Source organism: Eleutherodactylus coqui, chromosome 11 (assembly GCF_035609145.1).
Source record: "Eleutherodactylus coqui strain aEleCoq1 chromosome 11, aEleCoq1.hap1, whole genome shotgun sequence".
NCBI lineage: Eukaryota > Metazoa > Chordata > Amphibia > Anura > Eleutherodactylidae > Eleutherodactylus > Eleutherodactylus coqui.
In genome coordinates, this window is record NC_089847.1 from 95,643,192 (window position 1) to 95,663,572 (window position 20,381).

At 43.5% G+C, this 20,381-nt stretch overlaps 1 protein-coding gene across 2 annotated transcripts in view; it reads right to left on the reverse strand.

Moving 5' to 3' along the window:
* The window catches only part of LSP1 (lymphocyte specific protein 1), an 80,114-nt gene that overhangs the window by 6,574 nt on the left and 53,159 nt on the right, over positions 1-20,381 (reverse strand). For both annotated transcript variants that reach the window (XM_066583099.1, XM_066583100.1), the window contains exons 3-12: positions 14,680-14,926; positions 13,140-13,228; positions 11,097-11,211; positions 8,063-8,158; positions 7,857-7,900; positions 6,432-6,513; positions 6,184-6,318; positions 5,368-5,466; positions 3,557-3,631; positions 255-336 (exon numbers count right to left, since the gene is read on the reverse strand). In XM_066583099.1, the coding sequence (XP_066439196.1) occupies positions 262-336; positions 3,557-3,631; positions 5,368-5,466; positions 6,184-6,318; positions 6,432-6,513; positions 7,857-7,900; positions 8,063-8,158; positions 11,097-11,211; positions 13,140-13,228; positions 14,680-14,926 (1,057 nt within the window). In that variant the 3' untranslated portion in view covers positions 255-261. The remainder of the gene's footprint in view (positions 1-254; positions 337-3,556; positions 3,632-5,367; positions 5,467-6,183; positions 6,319-6,431; positions 6,514-7,856; positions 7,901-8,062; positions 8,159-11,096; positions 11,212-13,139; positions 13,229-14,679; positions 14,927-20,381) is intronic.

Sequence of the window (20,381 nt, forward strand, 5' to 3'; positions counted from 1 at the left end):
TCCAACTTCATCAGTGTGCTCCATGCTTCAGTATCACCACTGGTTGCAGTTGAGGCAGTGACTTCCTAAACCTTTCATGGTGCTCAACCTACATATTTTGCTGTGTCCAATCAACAGCTAAAATGCTGAAGGTTGCCCATTTAGCAACAGCTTAGAAGAACAAATTATTAAGTGGAATAAAGAAACAAGAGTTAAGAAAGTGAGCGAGAGTTCCAAAGAATGAAAAAGATACATAGAAGGAATTTTTAGATTACCTCATCATCAAGGCTCCTCCATCCTGACCTTCTCATATTTTCCATGTCCAGTTGGAACAAATTTGTATTTTGGTGTCCCACTCTGTGGGAAAGGCCATGTCAAAAGTTAGTCTGGGAGTGAATGTTTTGTTCTCCATGATGTATTGTGTTGAAATTATCCAGCATCCATATACATTGTCCAGCAGTGGCCACACAATCAGTTTAAGTTTCCAAGTTAGAGACCCTCCAGCTTTGGAACAAAAATTCTGTCCCGGAACGGAGGTACATTTCCTGCAGTAGTTCTTCACAGTCTCTCTGATCTGCCAGTTCTGGGTTCTGTTGTCAACTGTCTAAAATGGTCAACACAATCTTCAGACTACTAATCTCCACAGTACAGCGATAGTCTACCAACGCACTATACCTGCTGCGATTGTCAATAGTAGTCATGGCAGTGCACATTAGGTAGTTAGAACGCTACTGCAGCCACCTTGGACAGCTGAAAAGAGGGCCCGAAATCTGCAGATCGGAGAGTCAGCCAAAAACAACGGCAAGCAATATGCCCTCTTCCCCTTCTTGTTGCAAGAACAGAGTTTTGTCCCTAAATTGAAGGGTCACTGATTTACTGCAAGGTTATAAAATGCATGGCGAGTCAGAGTCCCCATACATACTGTAGGTATAAGCAAGCTTCCTGGATCAATCAGGGGGTTTGTTTTATTTTGAGGAAAGGGCATACGTACCATGCTGCTGCCATCGTGGGACCTTTAGATATAGGAGGCCCAGTTCTTGTTGTACCCATCCCCTTTGCTACTAGGTCGTAAGAACCTGTACAAAATTTCCACTCCATTGAAGTTGGAGGGAAACAAAGACCCAGCCCTTCTGGGCCAAGTTTCATATCTGCTATGGTGCCCCTTCTCTTCTACAGTATGTAGGCCACTGCTTTGAGGTCCCCAGATTTCAGTCCACTAACTACATCTGGGTACCATTTAAGACCATGCTGTTACATAAAAAAAAAAAAAATCATGAAATCAAGAAACTCAATGTAAAGAGACAGTTAACACTATATGTTAAGTTCTCCACATATAGGAGAGATGCATTCTTATGTGTTGTCAAAGGCATATCAACCATGTCTTATAAATGAAGTTTCAATATGTGCAAAAACAGACCACTCTCCCTATGTTTGGAAACTATTATGCCACTAATAAATTTATGAACTTAATAGATCTTGTGAGTTAATAAAAAATGTCAAAAAACACAACCTAGAAGGTGAGCGAGTAGGCTTATAAGACCATTCATGCTCCTCTGGGTAATATGCAAAGGAGATGAAATACCTGTACAACGCCACCTATTGGAAGGCAGCATTCCTGCAAGTGAGTGTTACAAGGCTTGTATAAAAGAGAGTCAAACTATGACTGAGAATTGAAAGCCAAGCCAGAATCCATAAGGGGAAAACACCCCAAAACAGGTGTCAGTGTATGGGTTCTGGCTTGGCTTTCAATTCCCAGTCATTGTTACAAGGCTTGTATAAAGAGTAACATTGACTTGCAGGAATGCTGTCTTCCAATAGGTGGCACTACAGGGGTATTGTGCCATCTCCCTTATTTGCACTGAAACTTCTAAAATGATGCCAAAATCAGCACCAGATAAACTATCTCCAAAGTAGTGACTGGAGTAGTGGTCACATGTTCACAAAATAGTTCAATGCTCTGAGGGGTGAGGAGTGCCATCTTTTGTGATTGTTGGGGGCTTTGGTGATCACACACTTATCTATCCTGCAGATAGGCGATAGAAGCCATTAGGGAGAAAACCTCTTTAAGAGTCTATTCAAAACATAAGTAAAATCTTTCAAAACTTCAGAAACTTCATCACTGGGTACAGAAACCCCCATTGATCGCTGAAACAACGCCAAAATGCTAAACCATGCCTCTTTAGTTGTGATCAGCGTACCATGCAGACTTTCGATTGAACCTATGCATCACTTAGAGCAGAACCGAAAAGCAGATCTGGCACGTTGCTCAGTTGAGTATTTTTGCACTATAATGTTTACACTATCTGAAAATTCCTGTAGCCAGACCCTTAAAACTGCCACTATAAAACAAAAACCCCATGCCAAAACAGCAATGTGTGCTTGTAAGCCAAAAATTGAGCTAGTTTGTTTTAAGGAGTAATCCAACCCAAGATAAGGGTTTACAAGGTTTTGCTTGTAACTTAGCCCCTTTAAAAAAAAAAAAAACTAAAAAAAAAAACCCAGAAGATTAAACAGAGGCAACTTACCAGTCCTCACCCCCGCTGATCTAGCGCCGCGATTCCTAAGGCCCCTATTGACAGTGGAAGTCAGATGACCGCTGCCTACCAAAGGCCCAGCGTCACTGCGCCTTCTCCTGCCATCAGCGCTCACATCCTGGGCCCCATAATGCCAGGAGTTTGGGACAGCAATGCTGCGCCCTCTAATGGGCAGGCAACAGTAACCTGACATCCACTATCAATGGAGACCAGAGGAAATCAGAAGGCTGCAGGAAAAAAGAAAAAAAGCAAAAAAAAAGCTGGGGTTGAGGAAGGAAAGTACTGTTTGCTTTATAGTTTTCAGACATCAGGCACCAGCTTTAATATAAGACTTAAGGGGTTGTCTGGTTACAAAACTACACCAATTTGGGGTACGTCTACGAATCCCCACTTGAGTATAACATGCCAGTTCTGTAAATTAGGCGTGGTATATCAGAAACTCAGTTGGATTATGACATTGGCTACATAGGCATTATAAAGGGAATTTTATTAGCCCCGATTGCCCCCTTGGCTAGCAAGCATTAGCATAGAGATGCGCAAGTATAATTGCTGGTTGATTGAGGTCACACCCTTTCCAAGAAGGTGGTGACATAGGACAATAGTCTATGAAAGAGTCGCATCTAGATTAAGCTAGTCATGTTTATCTTAAAATGGCACTCTTCCAATAATGGCCCAAGATGAGAATACTTCTATGTACGCTGCAGCCAAGAGTCTGAGAACAGCTGAGCATTTCCTCAATTCCCATAGATGAGAATGGGAGTTATGGAAACCGAGCAGTAGAGCCCAGTCAGGCGTTTCTGTACTCCCATCACCAGATGGGGAGCGAAGTTCGAGAAATATATGTGGATCGGAACTCTGGGACTCACACCCATCAGCCTTTTATGGCATATCCTGTAGACATGCCATAGAAGTCCAAGATGGGCATAGTGTCAAAAAAAAAAAAAAAAAAAGTTTAAAAAAATTGTTTGCACAGATCTATACTAAAGAACTGAAAACATTTAATCAGCATGTTCAAATGGGGAGGGGGGGGGGTGTGAGTTTACCTTATTACTCTGTACTGACTTGGAGTTCTGCTCCCATAAGCTCTTTTTGCTGAGAACCTCTCCCGGCTTCACCTCCTAGAATACAAGTAGTTACAGATGGGACCAATTTTCCCTTGATTGTGATGGCACGGCACAGAAAGTTATCCTAACCCGTTAAAAAGCTATTGTTCCCTTATGTTAACGCAACAAAACCCAATCAATTAACCCCCCTGACAACATGACATGGTGTGCTGTGCCAAGAGTCAAGCTAAGAAGTAACCTACCTGTCACAAGTGGTTGCCAATCATTCTTTCCTCAAATATAATCAAAATGTCATTAAGGACAAAGGATATTGGGGGAAATTTACTTAGCCTGGGATATCCTGGGGGAGGGGAGAACTGCTCAGATGGAAGCGTATATCGGCAGGCCGTGAAAGCGCAGGCCGATATACACTCATGTAAAGGAGCCCTTAGTAGGATTTTCCCCAGCGCACAGGGTACACAAAGAGGCGCACATGCAATTAGCGCATTCCCAGCTCCTCCATGTGCCTTCTGAGAAATTCACACCTCAACCCAACCAGGCATACATTTCTGGCCCTGTCCACTCCAAAGTCCTTCCCCACTTTCAAAAAGTAGCAGGACCAGTGCAGGTAGGAGGGGAAGAGGAGAAGAGAAAAAAAAAAAGGGGGGGGGGGGGGGTTTGCAAAGATTTCATTGGTGCAAGCGGTGCTTGCGTAAAAATTAATGCTGCTTCAAGGCCCAAGAAAACACATGAACAGGAAAAAGCCCCGATAGTGTCTCAGCTAAAATTAGTGTTTTCTCATCCATTCACACGGCTGGACACTGAGTACATAAACCACGGCCCAAAATTCCATCAGTTGAGATAAGTCCTCAGAATTACTTCTAATGGCTCAATAGAGCTACCCGACATGTTTTAGCAGTATTGGCCACTGCTCAAGTCCCTCCCCCTCCTTTTGCCAGCTCCCATAAGAGTCTATGGGAGCTGCCAGCATATATCAGCTGAAAGATAGTGCAAGGCCTGTCTTTATCAGCTGCCGATATCCTATTATCCTGACCCCAGTGGTATTTTTATGCTTTTAGAAAAAAAAAAAAATAAAGTCTGTCTGAACGACGATGCTTGTGTGAATGAGGCCTTAGAGAAATGATTCATGTGGCTACTGTAAGAGCATGAGAACCTGCAGTCCAGATAAGACTTCTTGACCCTTATTGGAGAGTTTTGTAAGCATACTCTGTCCTATGCAGATGTTATTATGCATGGAGGGGGAAGGAGGGGAGCTGTATTAATCACCTACGGTGAATGCTCTTATCTCTCTATTGGCATTACCTCCCATTGGAATCCCGCTTTTGATGAGACTGAAAAGTGATCTCTAGAGAACAGGAATAGTCAGCCCATTCTAAGATTTTTTTCGTAAAAAGTAAAACCTGCAAGATTTCAGGATTTTTTGCATTTTTAAACTAAGGGTGCTTTTACATGGAACGACTGTCAAGTGCTCAAACACTCGATAGTCGGCACACCAATAATGGTTCACAGTATGGAGAGGGACTGCATCAGAGATCTCTTTAGGCCACCCACCTCTATTCAGAAGAACACAGGCAGTCGTTTATAGATAGATGAGCAACCACACATTTTCAGGAGCTGATAATTGGCAAGTTTTTACGCCTGCCTTAACTAAACGAATCTAGTTTGTTGCTTGCACTGATCATTCAGTTTCACATGAAACAGCGATTAACTGAATGATAAGCACAGAATAGCCATGTGGAAAATGTAAAAATTATGAAAGATAAAAACATTAAGCCATTTTCTGTACTTACTGTTATTTTTTGAGGTGCTGCATTGCCGTCTGGATCAGATTTTCCTTTACCCCACTGGTTGATCATTTCTGATACGCCAATGTTTATGCCTTCTGTGTCCTGTAGAATATAGTGAATGAACAACTGTGAGATATCATTGCCATATCAGACGTACATCATCTTTTGGTAGCATACATAACAAATACACTACTCATATGTCATATCAAGAAGAGACCTGGAAATATTTGATACAACTGGAGCCAAGATGGTAGCGTTTACTACATAAAAGTCTAGTGTCAATATAGCTCCTACAACTTGGAAAGTTTGCATCTCTGATAGCAGGGTTACATAGTAGACAAATAATCAGGCCTGACAGACTAATGGGGTCAAAGACTGCAGGCGATATGGCGATGCTGATCTTTTTCGACTCGCCCTCCTCAAGTTAGCTATGGACAAAAACTTCCAAAACACTGAAAAGTCCTACTCAGACTGACTCAACTTGAATATTTATGTGAAGTCAGAAGCCTGGTGGAGCAAAGGGCTTCTATAACTCGGATTGTTTCCTTAATCATCTCATTACCATGTGCACCAAGAACAGTCATATAGAAGATTATCACCCAATCTGAATCTGGTAAGGAATGAGAATCCCATTAAACGCACATTGTATGAACAGCTGATCCCCAAAAACAAACTCCAGCAAGTTTGCCTTGGGAAAAAGATGACCCATATGGCATACCACCAATATTTTTGGGTGGAATCATTCTCTGTTGCACTTCTGATTCTCTGAGGATGCACTTCACTGATAAAACACAACATAAGTCCTTCTGAGGGTCTTACCTTGCAAGGGGAAAGTTTAGATGCCATGGTGACCTCCCCAGACTCCCACATATTCTTCTTGTTTGTTACTGCGTCTACCGGACTCAGCATTTCTAGAGATGGAGTCCGAACCAAGCGGCCCGTCTTAGAGGACGTCTGTAGAGGAGATAGATAGAAACCAAGCTGTGATCAGCTATTTGAATGCAAGCATGCTATATGGAGATCTCCAACAATAGTACATAATGGAGCAGTAACTATATTTTTCATACCTCTATAGCTTGAGTGTATTGCTCCAGACGATCGTCAATCTTATGTATCGGGAGAGGTGGCTCACTTCTCTTAATACTATTGCTGTATGTAAGAAAGTAAGGTCACATTTCAAAATGAGGTAACACCATGAAAGGACAGGATAGAGATAGACAAGAGGGAAAAAAAAAAAAAAAGTAGCATGTAGTATAGCAACGGATAAGTCATATCTTTTGAACCAATATTTGTGTGTCAAGTCTACAATATTTGACAAAATGAAAGGAGGGTCTACACATAAATTCCACCCTGACTGGATCCCCTTAACACTGTATAGTACCTAGGAAATACCACAGTATACAAGTGGAAGTGTACTTTACATGGTAGGGACAGAGTGTTGAAGCATAAAGGGAACCAGTCATCTCCAAGCAGCACCATAAAACTAAGTTATGGTGCTCTTCCAGGAGGCAATAGATCCACCTCCAGACTACCTATCACCTCCCGGAACAGCACCATAACTTAGTTTAATGGTGCTGCTTGGAGGAGACCGGTTCCCTTTAATGGTTTCCCATTTAATACCAAGTTATATTAGTCTACCAGGAAGTGTACAGTTAACTCCTTCACTACCCTTGTTGTACTTTGGTTGTTGCTCAGGGCCAGCCATGTATAAGACGGGGTTCACACAGCATTTGCGTGCATCTGGCTTCTCTGTCCAAGGTTAAGCCAGGATTGCTTAAGATGGTAATTAGGGATGAGCGAGTATACTCGCTAAGGCACTACTCGCTCGAGTAATGTGCCTTAGCCGAGTATCTCCCCGCTTGTCCCGAAAAATTTGGGTGCTGCCGCGGGGCGGGGAGCTGCAGGGGAGAGCAGGGAGATCTCTCTCTCCCGCCCGCTCTGCCCCGCTCCCCGCCGCAACTCACCTGTCAGCTGCGGCGGCCCCGAATCTTTATGGACGAGCGGGGAGATACTCGGCTAAGGCACATTACTCGAGCGAGTAGTGCCTTAGCGAGTATACTCGCTCATCTCTAATGGTAATCAAACAGAACCATAGGCTTCCATTCGTCAGATGGAGATCACCTTGGTCTCCATTTGCCATGGTTTCTGTGCCTTTCTAGCATCTTGGACAAACAAAATAGCAGAGTCTACTAAATGCCAGAAAGGAAAGAAAACCTGGTCAAAATAGATTTGTTTAAAGGTTCCGATTACTATCTTCAGTCGAAACTATGGGGTGGAAAGACTGGGCGCACATTGAAGCGATATGAGAGACCAGCCTTCTATGTAACTGTTAGCTGCTGTGCTACTTGCGCCATCTATAAAATTATTCGCAGTTAGAAGCGAGTCCTTGTGATCGAGGACCCAGCTTAAATAAATCCGTCAGTATCCACATGGCGATATTAATTCATGGAAACATTGCTAAGGAAATTAACCTAATTGCAAAGTAAACATACCTCTTCTGGATGGAGCGATTCAGAACCTCGGCTCTCTCAGTAACCTAATTAGTTTGTGAAAAAGAAGTTAGGTTATTCTCACTGGGAAAATAATTTGTAGGTTATCTAGGTTGGGGAAAAAAAAAAAAAAAGCGGTAGTAGTATGAGTGGGGGCTTCATATACCTATGGCCAGAGGTGTGTGACAAGCTTATGTTAACACAATTACCTTCACTGTAATATTCCCTTCATTGTCTTCTCCATCACTGCTCACTGACTGCCTTTTTACTTCTTCAGACCTCCATCTCTCATTATAGGACTCTCCCTGTATCAAGAGCCAACAGAATACAACATATAAGCATTTGTGCTTTAAAGAAAACTTAGGATCATGTGTTACTCATACATGGGGAACATGCTTTATTATGGTTAGTAATGACAGTCAGGCTGGTTTTACACCCGCTTCGGGGGTTCCTCTTTCCTGTCCCATTAAGGGAGCAGGAAAAGGGAATCCCCTGGCCGAATGGCTCCATCTTACGACGGAACCGAACCATGCCGATCGGACCACATTGACTATAATGGAGTCAGTTTACTTTCCACCAGAAAAAATGTGGTATGCAGCTTTTTATCTTCTGGGATTTTGTGCCAATCTACAACCAGAGGTTCCAATGCAGAGGTGAAACCACCCATATACAAATAGTTATTTCAAATACCACGAGTTAATCATATGATTGAGAACCGCTCCTGATAATACAAGGTACATATGGACTCAGGTGGCTTTTTAGTGTAATTGAGGCATCAAAATATGTAAAAAAATAAAAGCTAAGGCGGAGGCAGAAACACTGATCAATAAAGGAAGCAAAAATAACCATAAACTAGTCAGTTATATTAACAGCAAAGGGATTTGCACTGAGAGCACTGGCCCTTTAACAAATTATGCAGGAGAAATCATAGAATACGATGGGAGGAAGGCAAATCTATTAAAGAGTTTCTTTTCTTTTCAAGTGTATTCATGAACGAAAAAGAAATGTCACACGATGCCAGAGAATAAAACGAACCTTTGTTAGGTATGCTAAATATTGCATACCTAACACAGGAGGAAATGCAGAGCCAGTTAAAGAGGGGGGGGGGGGGGGGGGGGGGGAATAAATAAATACACAAAAAAAAAAAAAAAAAGCCCAACACACGATAAATTGCCCAGCCGGAATACACCCAAGGGTTCTAAGAGAACTAAGTGATGTAATAGCCAGACCGCTATTTCTTATCTTATATGTATGGACATTATCAAGACCGGGGTTGTACCATTGGATTGTCGCATTGCCAGTGTCATACCAATATACAAAGAGTTGTCCCAAAGAGCCTGGTAACTACAGGCCGGTAAGTCTCACTTCAATGACTGGAAAAACCATTCGAGGGGTTTCTGAGAGACGCCATCTTAGAATACCTCAAGGAGAACAATGGAATAACTCCTCGTCAGCATGGCTTCATGAGGGGGGAGGGCGATCATGTCAGACCAATCTGATCAGCTTCTACGATGAAGTTCTAGGCTGGACCTGGGAGAGTCTATTGATCTCTTATATCTGGACTTCTCTAAAGCATTTGACACCGTGTAGCATAATAGGCTGATATATAAAATGAGGCAGCTCGGATTGGGTGGGTGAAAAATTGTGTATCTGGGTCAAGAACTGGCTCAGAGATAGAAAGCAAAGGGTGGTAATAAATGGTTTGTACTCTGATTGGGCCACCGTCGCTAGTGGGGTGCCACAGGGCTCAGTATTAGGCCCCATTCTGTTCAATATATTTATCAGTGACCTGATAGAGGGACTGCACAGTAAAATATCAATATTTGCAGAAGATACAAAATTATATAAGACAATTAATATAACGGAGGACAATGTACAGTTACAAACGGACCAAAATATGCTGGGGGCTTGGCCAGAAAAATGGCAAATAAAGTTCAATGTTGATAAATTTAAGGTTATGCACATGGGCAGGAGAAACGGATGTCACCAATGTACACTAAATGGGGTACTGCTAGGGAAAAGTGAGATGGAAAACGACCTGGGGGTACTAGTGGATTGTAGACTAAACAGGAGTAATCAATGCCAGTCAGCTGCTGCAAAAGCTAATAAAGTATTGGGGTGCATTTAAAAAAAAAAAAAAAAAGGCATAGGGGCGAGAACATTCTTCCTCCGACTATATAAGGCACTTATCAGGCCCCATATGGAATACTGTGTACAGTCCTGGACGACGGTGCTCAGGAAATATGTTGCAGTGCTTGAGGGGGTTCAAAATTAATACATGGAATGAGAAGACTGGAATACCCAGAGAGGCTATCAACATTGGGATTATTCACCCTGGAAAAAAAAAGCCAGCTAAGGGGCGATCAAATAACTATGTCTAAATACATTAGGGGACAATAAAAAGATCTCTCCCCATGACCTGTTTATACCCAGGACTGTGACAGTAACAAGAGGGCATCCTCTACGTCTAGAAGAAAGCAAATTTTATCACCAATACAGAAAGGGGGTTCTTCACTGTAAGAGCAGCGAGACTGTGGAACCATCTGCCTGAGGATGTGGTGATGACAAATTCCATAGAGGAGTTTAAGAGGGTACTAGATGTCTTTCTAGAGCGCTGTGATATTACAGGATCTAGACATTAGGTGACCAGCGGGGTTGTTGATCCGGGTCTTACATTTAGGTAGGAACTATTAAAGGTTGATCCAGGGATTATTCTGATGGCCATTATGGAGTCATGAAGGAATTTTTCCCCCGAATGGGCTAATTGGCTTCTGCCTCTTGTTTTTTTTCTGCCTTCCTCTGGATCAACAAGGGGGTTGAAACAGGCTGAACTAGATGGACATTGTCTTCATTCAGCCTAACATACTATGTTACGGTTATATACCACATTAACTGGTAGCTATGTGTGTCCATTACTGACATCAATAAATGTTATATTTTTCTTGTGGGTTGGCTCACATACATACATATAAAATAATCATCCCCTGGAGCTCAAGTGTCTATCCATAAACAGCCAAGTCCAATTTAGATGGAGCTTTCAAGGACCTCCATGACCAGGGAAAAAAAACAAAAAAAAAAACATCACCAAACAACTTCATTACTTTCTAATGCAACAGCAATGCTCATGGCAGCACATAGGAAGGCAATCCTTGGGTTTGAGAGGGAATAAAGCACTGGTTTTCCCAGGACTCAACTGCTCTTCTGGTGAGATATATGATCATACACAGGGGTGTTTGTCCCTACCTGATCATTGTAAGGCTCAAATGTATCTTGTCTTCTCCCTCGCTCAAAGTTTTCAGCTTCTTCTCTTGGATATGGACTTGGTGTTCGGTTCTCTTCTTCATTATCATGAGACTCTCTAACGATGGAAAAAAAAAGAAGTTATAATGGGCCTAGAGAAGAACTATTTTTAAAAAGTACAAATGCCAAAAGTCATGATTCTACATCAAGGCCCCATAGACTTTTCTGCAAACCATTCCCCTTTGGCTCTGTTCACACTGGGCGGATTTGCCGCAGAATTTTCCTGAGGCCGCTAATCCCGGGACTAGCCAGCCATGTGGATGAGATTTGTCAAAAATCTTGTCCACATGGGACGTCATTAGCTGGGGCTGCGGATTCCCGGGACCCAGCATGTCAATTCTTTTTTTCTGTTGCAGCCTCGGTCCTGTATATGGCAGACACGGCCGCAATGGAAGAGCATGCGGCAACGCTGCTCCAAAACTTAGCTTTGGGTTTTGAAGCTGTGCTTATCCCGCCAAAATCTTGCGGTGTTTCGCTGCGGCAAAACCATGAGATATCCGCGGTGAAAGCATCCCGTGTGAACCCGTCCTTACTGTATGGGGAATAAGCATCTTCTGAAACAGAGTTCAGGGAAGGGTTCCTCTAAGGATCCTGATCCTTCGCAAAAAAAAAAAAAAGTTTACAAAGACCTTCTCTTGATGTTCTGCATTAGAAAAAAAACAAAAAACATCGATTTGAATACCAATACTTAATTTACCCTGCAGGGGTGCTGTATGTGAACTGAGCTCTTGCTGCTAGATTGCAGCTGACCCCTACAGGTCCTTGTAGGGGGGTGCTGATCAGCTTATTGGCAAGGAACTCAGAATAGGGTTGGTGCAAGCAGAGAACCAATTTAATAGAATGGCAGAAATTCACCAAATGACTGACACTTCTTCAGAAGTTCCAGACATATGCTCATTTATGGTTAACAGACCTAGTAAAAATGCCACTGGGTTTACTTAGTTTCTGATTCCTATTCTATCAACAATCTATTTAGGAATTTAAACCCAAGACCTGCATATAAAGTAGCATAAGGTCACTTTCACATCTGCGCTAAAACCTCCGTTCAGAGGTTCCGTTGCAAATCAACACAAAATACACAAGAAGTCCTTCATGAAAGTTTTGTCCAGTAAAATGCCAGGAAACTATCAGTCAATGGGGCCTGTCCGGTTACAAGACGGAGCCATTGGGCCAGGGGATTCCCCTTTCCTGCTCCTATAATGGAGAAGGAAAACAACTCCCGATGCAAATGTGAAAGCGGCCGAAAGGCATTTTGAATGGGCACTGCCAAGTTATGCAAGTTTGATCTTTAAATTTTGCAAAATCTGAGGCTGTTGAATGGAGGGGCATGAATTGCAGGGTCGGGTATCATGAGAATCATTGGTATCAGGAGCTGATAAAAGTTCCGTTGAGAATGAATAGTCCCAGCCTGAGAAAGTTGTTCTTTACATTGAAAAAAAAAGGGCTACAACTCACCAAGACCTCAGGAGAAAGTGCCCTCAAGTACTCCCCATCCACTAGAGTAGGTGCCAATGGCACCTTCTCAAGGCTGTCATAAGGGTGCGAGCTGGGGAGGCTAATGCTAAACCTAATATGCTACAGAGTAAGGAGTTCTGACATAACCAGACCCTGCACTATCTGCAAAGTGGAGCACCAGACACCCGAATTGCCAGACAGATGTCACAGAGCGAGTCCTGCTAAATTCCGAAACCAAGTTTGACACATCTCTGTTGACTGAATAAAGTTACGTTAAGATGCACCTGCCAAGTGACCTGTGCCACAGAGCTAATTTGAGGACCCGGTGATAGGGCCTTTTTTTGCTAGTAAGGACAAGATCCTGAACTGTTCCAGCGTTATGGAAGACTAATAAGGACATCGATTTGGCTGGACTTGTCTCACATTGGGGGTAAGTAAAAGGTCGAATACCCAGCTAACCCCCTCAGCCTAGGGTTCTCACTTAATAGTCCCTTGTCACTGACAGCAATGGCGTTCAAGTGGAACCTTTACCTGGTTTCCCATTGATTGGAAGTGACCATCAGTGTCTCGGTCTCATTGCTGCGGTGATCATAATTGCAGGGTTCCAGTTCATAATTCATCTGTTAAATAAAGAGATGACAAATGGTAAGTTGACAAATCTCAAGAGATACTTTGCAAACATATCTGATACTATAGGGGAAGCAAGGTTGAGACGATCACATGAACCTCATGGGCAATCAGTTAAGGACACTGTTTAAAGTAGCATTCCAGCCATTTTTCCCAATGCAAATATAATGTAACCTGATGGCAATGTTCTACCAGTGGAATTTCTTTCCAGCCCAGTTGCATCCATACATCTTAAACCCTTTTATTATAGGGGAGCTGTGTCATGGGATGCCCGGTCCGTTAGTCCCGAGAGCTGGTTATACTGTGTAGATAGGTCCGCAGTATACCTCATATGGCTGATTACCTCAATATATCAAATCTTTCCTGGCAGCTCTTGGTCCTCTCCAAACCTCACTGTTCATGTTCCTCCTTATGTCCCCTCGTGCATAGAGAGCTGCTGAAGATACCATTTCAGCCTTATATTAAAAAAAGGCCAGGAGTGCCACGATATAGAAGGGGATTCTAGACAATAATTAGCTGTAGTTTGACAACTCCCTACTCACATTGGTCAACTTCACGAGTACATTAAGGCCGCATTTATTTCATACGCATTATGGATGAGGGACCCATGATATCCCCAGTTCGGCACACAAGACCTGCAGTAGAGCTGGGAAACTCGCCCTTATTATGGGCACATGAAAGGTAGCCATAAGGCACTCATGCCAAACTAACCTTAGGCTAGGGCTACACAACGACCTCTGCAACTTGTCTAGCCTTACGACCTTGCATCCTTATTAAGGTCAAAGGGGTTGTGATGAGACTTATACATTGACGCGACCTGCCAATTATGAGAAAAATTTCCACAACAGGTTGGATTTTTTTTTTTTTTTTGCGCAATCAGGTTATTGCACTGTAACGCTGTTAAGTAAGAGTGCGAGGTCACAGGATTACACAGCCATCTTTGGTTGCATGGCTAAAGCTGCCATGTAGCCATGTCCAAACTGTCTATACTATTTGTGAGTACCATGTACAGACTTACTACTTTTAGGCAAGGCTTAAGAGTACAAGTGCAGTGTGCTGAGAGATTGGCCTGTCTCTAAAACATCAAGAGGCATAAACATGAAGAGCAGACTGCATTAGTGAAACCACAGAAGAGGGAAAGAAAATGCAAATAAGACATATGGTTTATATGTGACACATCAACCAAGACAGATATTCTACAGAGCCTATACATTGTGCCTTAACAATGGCTTATGCTTGCAAAATCCCCCCCCCCCCCTCTACATTGTAGTGAGTTTGGAAGTCTTTTCAGTCATTGCTATTGCACTTGCCCTAGCTTAGATGTAACAGAGAAATAACATTGGTGGCAAACTGGAATACATATCTGCCATCAATTGCAAAGGATTACTATGCTGTAATCCTTTGCAATTCTCTACTACACATGAGATGAAGTTAGCAGAAATACCTCTACTGCTTCGTAGCGGGAAGTCCCTTCATCTTCTTCCTCTTCTGCTTTTGGCAGTTGATCTCCAGCTTCTTCCTCCATAGTTTCTACAACTCTGCTCTGTTCTACTTCCATGGGTCTTAATTCTTCCCTTTCTTCTGCGACTTGAGCGGCTCCTTTCAGCTTCCTTTGCTCCAACTTCTGTGACCAGTCACTGAACCCCTCATCTTCCTCGGTCTCCCAGGCTCCAGCTGGCTTCAGTCCCACGCTAAGAGATGACAAGAATAAAGTGGTTATGTAAATGAGCAACTTGTGTCTCCATTATTTATATATTGTACTACAACTATTGGGCTTTTCTATTAGTTTGCATTCTGCATTGTTGGGCTAGTGGAGGGGGTCAAGACTTAGATAAGACCAGTCTACATTGTCACCCCGACTGCCCTATAAAACCCCAATGATTCCAGCATATTATAATTACACATATTACATAATTCCACCACATTAATACTGCCATCTAAAGTAAGGTTAGAACATACTTTCTGGTTCGGCCCTCTGGACCTTGTCCACCTCATGTACAAATGACTAATCTCATTATGTTAAAAATGGGGTTTCCAGGACTTTTATATTAAAGACCTATCCTTGGGCTAGGCGAGTAGTATCCGATCGATTGGAATCTGACTTCCAGAACCCCTGCCAATCAGATTTATGAAAGGGCCTGCAATGCTTGAGGCATAGAGTCGCAACCTCTTCCTTGGCATGTGACTGTTTGTGAGCCATATGGTTAAGTGAATGGGACTGAGCTACGTAACAGCAGTGCCTGCTAATGTGGTGTAAGGTGGTGTACAATGAAGTGGCCACATCGCTCACCTGAGTGCCATGGCCCTTTCAAATAGCTGATTGACAGATGCCGAGAGGCAGACAACCATCGATCCAATATGGATAGCCCAAGGATAGGTTATCAACATCCAAGTTTTGAATAACCCCTTTGGTCTAGTAACTGTAAATGTGCTTTACTATTTCTGCACACGAGGCATTTTACAACTGTTCAGACACTCTACATATTGCTAAAATATAAAAGACTGAATAACCTGCTTCGGTGGGAGAAGCAGCTCCATTGTCAGAGCAAGGTCTTTCTTATTAACTAAAGTAACCCCCCCCCCCCAACCCCAACACTGTCTTTAACCCCTTCATGCTCCAGGGAGAACAGTTATATCCGGGGCTTGTATGCAGCCCATCCAACCCCACCCTCCTCCCCCAAGTAAAGCAAGTTCCTTCTATTATCCTTTTTGACAATAAGTAGCGCATGGTCTCTTTTTCCTTTGGGTACATACAGTGACCCTGTATATATTGTTTACTACCGAGGCTTTCGGTCTGCGGATTGGCTCCTTTTGCTGCTCTCCTGACTTATTCCCATCTCAGCAAAGATCTAAGAGAATACACCCTCTACCTGGGCCTAAGGTGTGGAGTCCTGTCACAGTCCTAACATCCTAGGTTACTATGTAATGAACATTATAAAACAAAAAGATAGTGTTTCCCATATTTAGAATCAAAAACTAAATTATATTTGGTATTATTGTATCCATAGAAGGCAGATCTGTCAAAATACACTTAAGCCACATGGACGTTTTCAGAAAAAATTAAAAAAAAAAAAACAGAAATAAGCTTTTTTTGGTCACCACATCTCAAAAAAAAAAAAAAAAAAAAGTCTTATGTGCTTTAAAATGGTTCCAATAACAGCTGCAGGGCATCCTGCAAAAATAAAAAGACTCAAATCGAAAAATAACGGAGGCCGTCAGAAGATTTCTTCCTGCAATGCGGACTTCAAAATTTACACATGTGGAAATTCAGGTAGTATAAAATACGGCACAGATTCCCATTCAATGGGGTCTAAAAGGGCGCGGATTCTCTGCAGTTTGTTAGCCTGGATTCTACGTCCAAAGTACTCCATATGAACGTGACTTTTACGGCTCCATCACCCAATGCGCATGCTTCAACTCAACGAGACACCAGAGCACACATCCACAAATTAGGGTGGTCTCACACCTGCAGTGGGGATTTTGCTTTCATGCTCCGTTCGGGGAGCAGGAAAGGGGAATCCCCATATCCGAACAGCAAGTGACCTCATTGACCATAATTCTACTTTCCACCCAGCAGATCAGCTTTTGGGCAGAAGAAAAAGTGCTTAATTTCGGATCTGTGAGGCTGGAGGTTCCAACTCAGATTTGACAGCGGTTTTATACACTGAGCTTCTGCTGCTAAGTAAAGTTTATAGACACGAGAGCCAAAGCTCCTTCCAATGAGCGCATTTGTGCATACTTCTCATAGGGAGAAGAGCGCTCAACAAAATAGATAAGCCCACGAACCGTTTAAAAAGAAGGATATGTAGGGATTTAATTTTAGGTTCCACGGAACATATCGCCCATTGCTTTCAATGGGACAATAAAACACATCCCACAGTGTGCGATGTACACATGAGTATTTGCACATGAACGAGGTTGGATGAGATTGATTTGCATGCGTGACTGCACATGGTACTGCACTTTTTGCGCACAGGGCCTGATCACACGCATGCGACACCCTTTTTTCCATAGATTAGAAGGCTAATTAGCCTAGTGAGACCCAGATGTGTGCTTTTTTTTCCTCCCATATATGGCGCACAGATTCATGCTTATCCTTTCGGATTTGCACATCTCCCATAGACTTCTATGGGGGTTTTGCTGCGCAAAAACACAGAAAGATAGAGCAGGTCTTACTTTTGTCTGCATGCATAAATTACGCACACAAAAACCACTCATGAAGACGAACCAATTGAAGTTAGTGGGTTCTATTATCTGTATCTCGTGCACACAAACACGGTCATGTGAAGAAACCCTAAACTGCAGAAATACTCTACTAATATGAAAGCCCCCTGAGCAGATCCCTACTATCGGATGCAGCGCCACATAAAGCCCACCAGCAGCGCGCCTGCTGGCAAGCCACCTCACATGCAGCACCATGCCACCAGCCACTCACCTTTCCATTGTGATGTCAGGCAACAGAGTGAGGAGGAGAATGAGCTAATTACCCTTATGCAGTCTGCTGCTAATTATACCAGCTGGCCCAATGGCACCAGTGCAAAACACAAAATGCAAATACACAAAACTGCAGAAAAAAAGACATGCCCCCCCCTCCACTGTAATATGGTCATCCGTGAAACGCACGCGTACTGAAAAAAACGTAGCGTTTAACAGACCCATAGACTATAAAACTTAAAACAATGCACAGGTTTGACTACATGTAGGGCTCCTTCATACTGGCGATTGCGATTTTTCCCGCGAGGAAATAGCGGCAAAATCAGGTCTTTGTTCCTGCGATTTTTGAGCATCAGCAATGCTTTTTCCTGACAGTAATCTCGCATCGCTGTCGCCCACAATTTTCTTGCGCGGAAGTCAATAGGAGTCTCTAATGTTAAAAACGTATCACACGAGAATCGCAAGTTCGTGCGTTGCGATTCGATAAAAAAGAGGCTCCATAGGGAAACATGGGAGAAAAAAAAAAAGTCGCAAAACACAGAAAGATAGGATTTTTTTTCACTCCGCATCGCAGGAGTGAAAACATCGCAAATGGGAATAAAACCATTGAAAATCATTGGTTTCACTCACTCTCAGGGTGCATTCAGACGACCGTATATCGGCAGGGTTTTCACGCCCGGCCGATTTACGGCGTCTCTCTCTGCAGGGGGAGGAGGCTGGAAGAGCCGGGAGCAGTGCTCTGAGCTCCTGCCCCCTCTCTGCCTCCTTTCCACCCCCTCTCCGCCCCTCTGCGCTATTTGCAATGAGAGGAGGCAGAACAGGGGCGGGTCTAAATTCCTGGAATTAGCTCCGCCCCATCCCACTTCTTCTCATTGAGAATAGTGCAGGGGGGTGGAGAGGAGGCAGAGAGGGGTGGGAGCTCAGAGCACTGCTCCTGGCTCTTCCAGCCTCCCCCCCTGCAGAGAGAGACACCGTATATCGGCTGGGCGTGAAAACCTGGACAATATACGGTCGTGTGAATGCACCCTCACATTGCGCCATTCTACCGCAAGTGTGAAAGCAGCCTTAGCAAGAAATACATTTTTTTGTGCGTTTTGTTTCTTTTTCTTTCTGACATAGAAAATCGGCGCTGACTGCGCTTTTCTGTCCCACATTTTAAAAAGTATGGAAATATATACCTTTTTTTAACGTTGCGGTCAATGAAGAACGTTTGGCTGTTCATTTCCACACCCGAGGGCTCCTTCACACCGGTATATCTGTAAATGCACAGGCTTCAGCGCAATGTATTTGCACTATGATTTGCGCGCATGTCTGCGCATTGCACTGTGCTTTTTCGTGCATGCAGAGCCTGATTTAAAAGGCTATTTGGCCTAATGAGGTCCGGATGTGGTCTGTTCCCTGCCGTTATGTGCTGTATTTTGTGTATCATCTCGCAGATTGTGTGCAGACCTCCGCAAATGCACACAAAATAGAACATGTTCCTTTTTCTTCCGCGCACGAAAAAAAAAGGAAATGCGGATGAAACGATTGAAATCAATGGATTCTATTCTCTACATTTGTTTCATCTGGCGGAACCTCTGTGTGTGAAAAACGTAATCCACACCAGTTACTAGCATAGATTATGATAAGTATGATCAACCTTGCATGGCCACACCCATAGTGCTGGGCCCTGCCCCCTTTTTGAAAAGTTGCAGGGTGCAGCATAATTAATAGAAGTGGCAATTTTGGGACTTAGAGACAAATGATATCCCGTCCGTGTGCTGTCCGTGTACGGGACACCACACATTGGCATGCACTAGTTTTTTTTGAGAATTGGCCGAAAATAGGACCTGCTGCAATTTTTTTTACTAAGACTATTCATCCGAGTTCAAAAGAGGGCATGTGACTACACCGAATCAAATGGTTTGAAAATCGGATGGAACACACATACGTGTGTAGGAAGCCTCAAAGAGGTTTCCCCACTGATGACATGTATCCTCTGTCCGCAGGGTAAGGGATAAATGTCTTATCACTGGGGGTCCGACCGCTGTGCCTCTACAGCTGCACACCCCACATCCCCTACATGAATGGAGCACAATCATCGATCCATCCACTTCTATGGGACAAAGGGAAACCGATGCACTTGGCAATCTTCCTTCGTCCCATAGAAATGGGTGAAGCAGTGGTCACCACATGGAGCATTCAGGGTAAGCAGATATTGGGATGGCTATGACAGCAGTCAATCCCAGCGATCCAGTGGATAGGGGGAAAATGTTATTAGTTGTACAACCCCTTTAGGCCACTTTCACACAAGCGTAATACGGGTATATTACAGGTCTGACTTCAGGTCTACTGACTTGGACTCGGCATCATAGGGATACATGATGTCCTGAGTTTGGGTCAGTAGACCACAGTCAAACCAAGACACTCATCCGTACTCCATGTGCATAAACACATCTGTGAAATGCTCGTATATAACTAGCCTTCATTTCTGAGCAGTGCTGAAAGCATTTGGGTGTTCTGTGACCACTAATAGAGATGAGCAAGCGTACTCGCTAAGGCAAACTACTCGAGTGAGTAGTGCCTTATGCGAGTACCTGCCCGCTCGTCTCTAAAGATTTGGGTGCCGGCGGGGAAGAGCAGTGAGTTGCGGGAGTGAGCAGGGGGGAGCGGGTGGGAGAGAGTGAGAGAGAGATCTGCCCCCCCCCCCGTCCCCCCACTCTCCTCCGACGC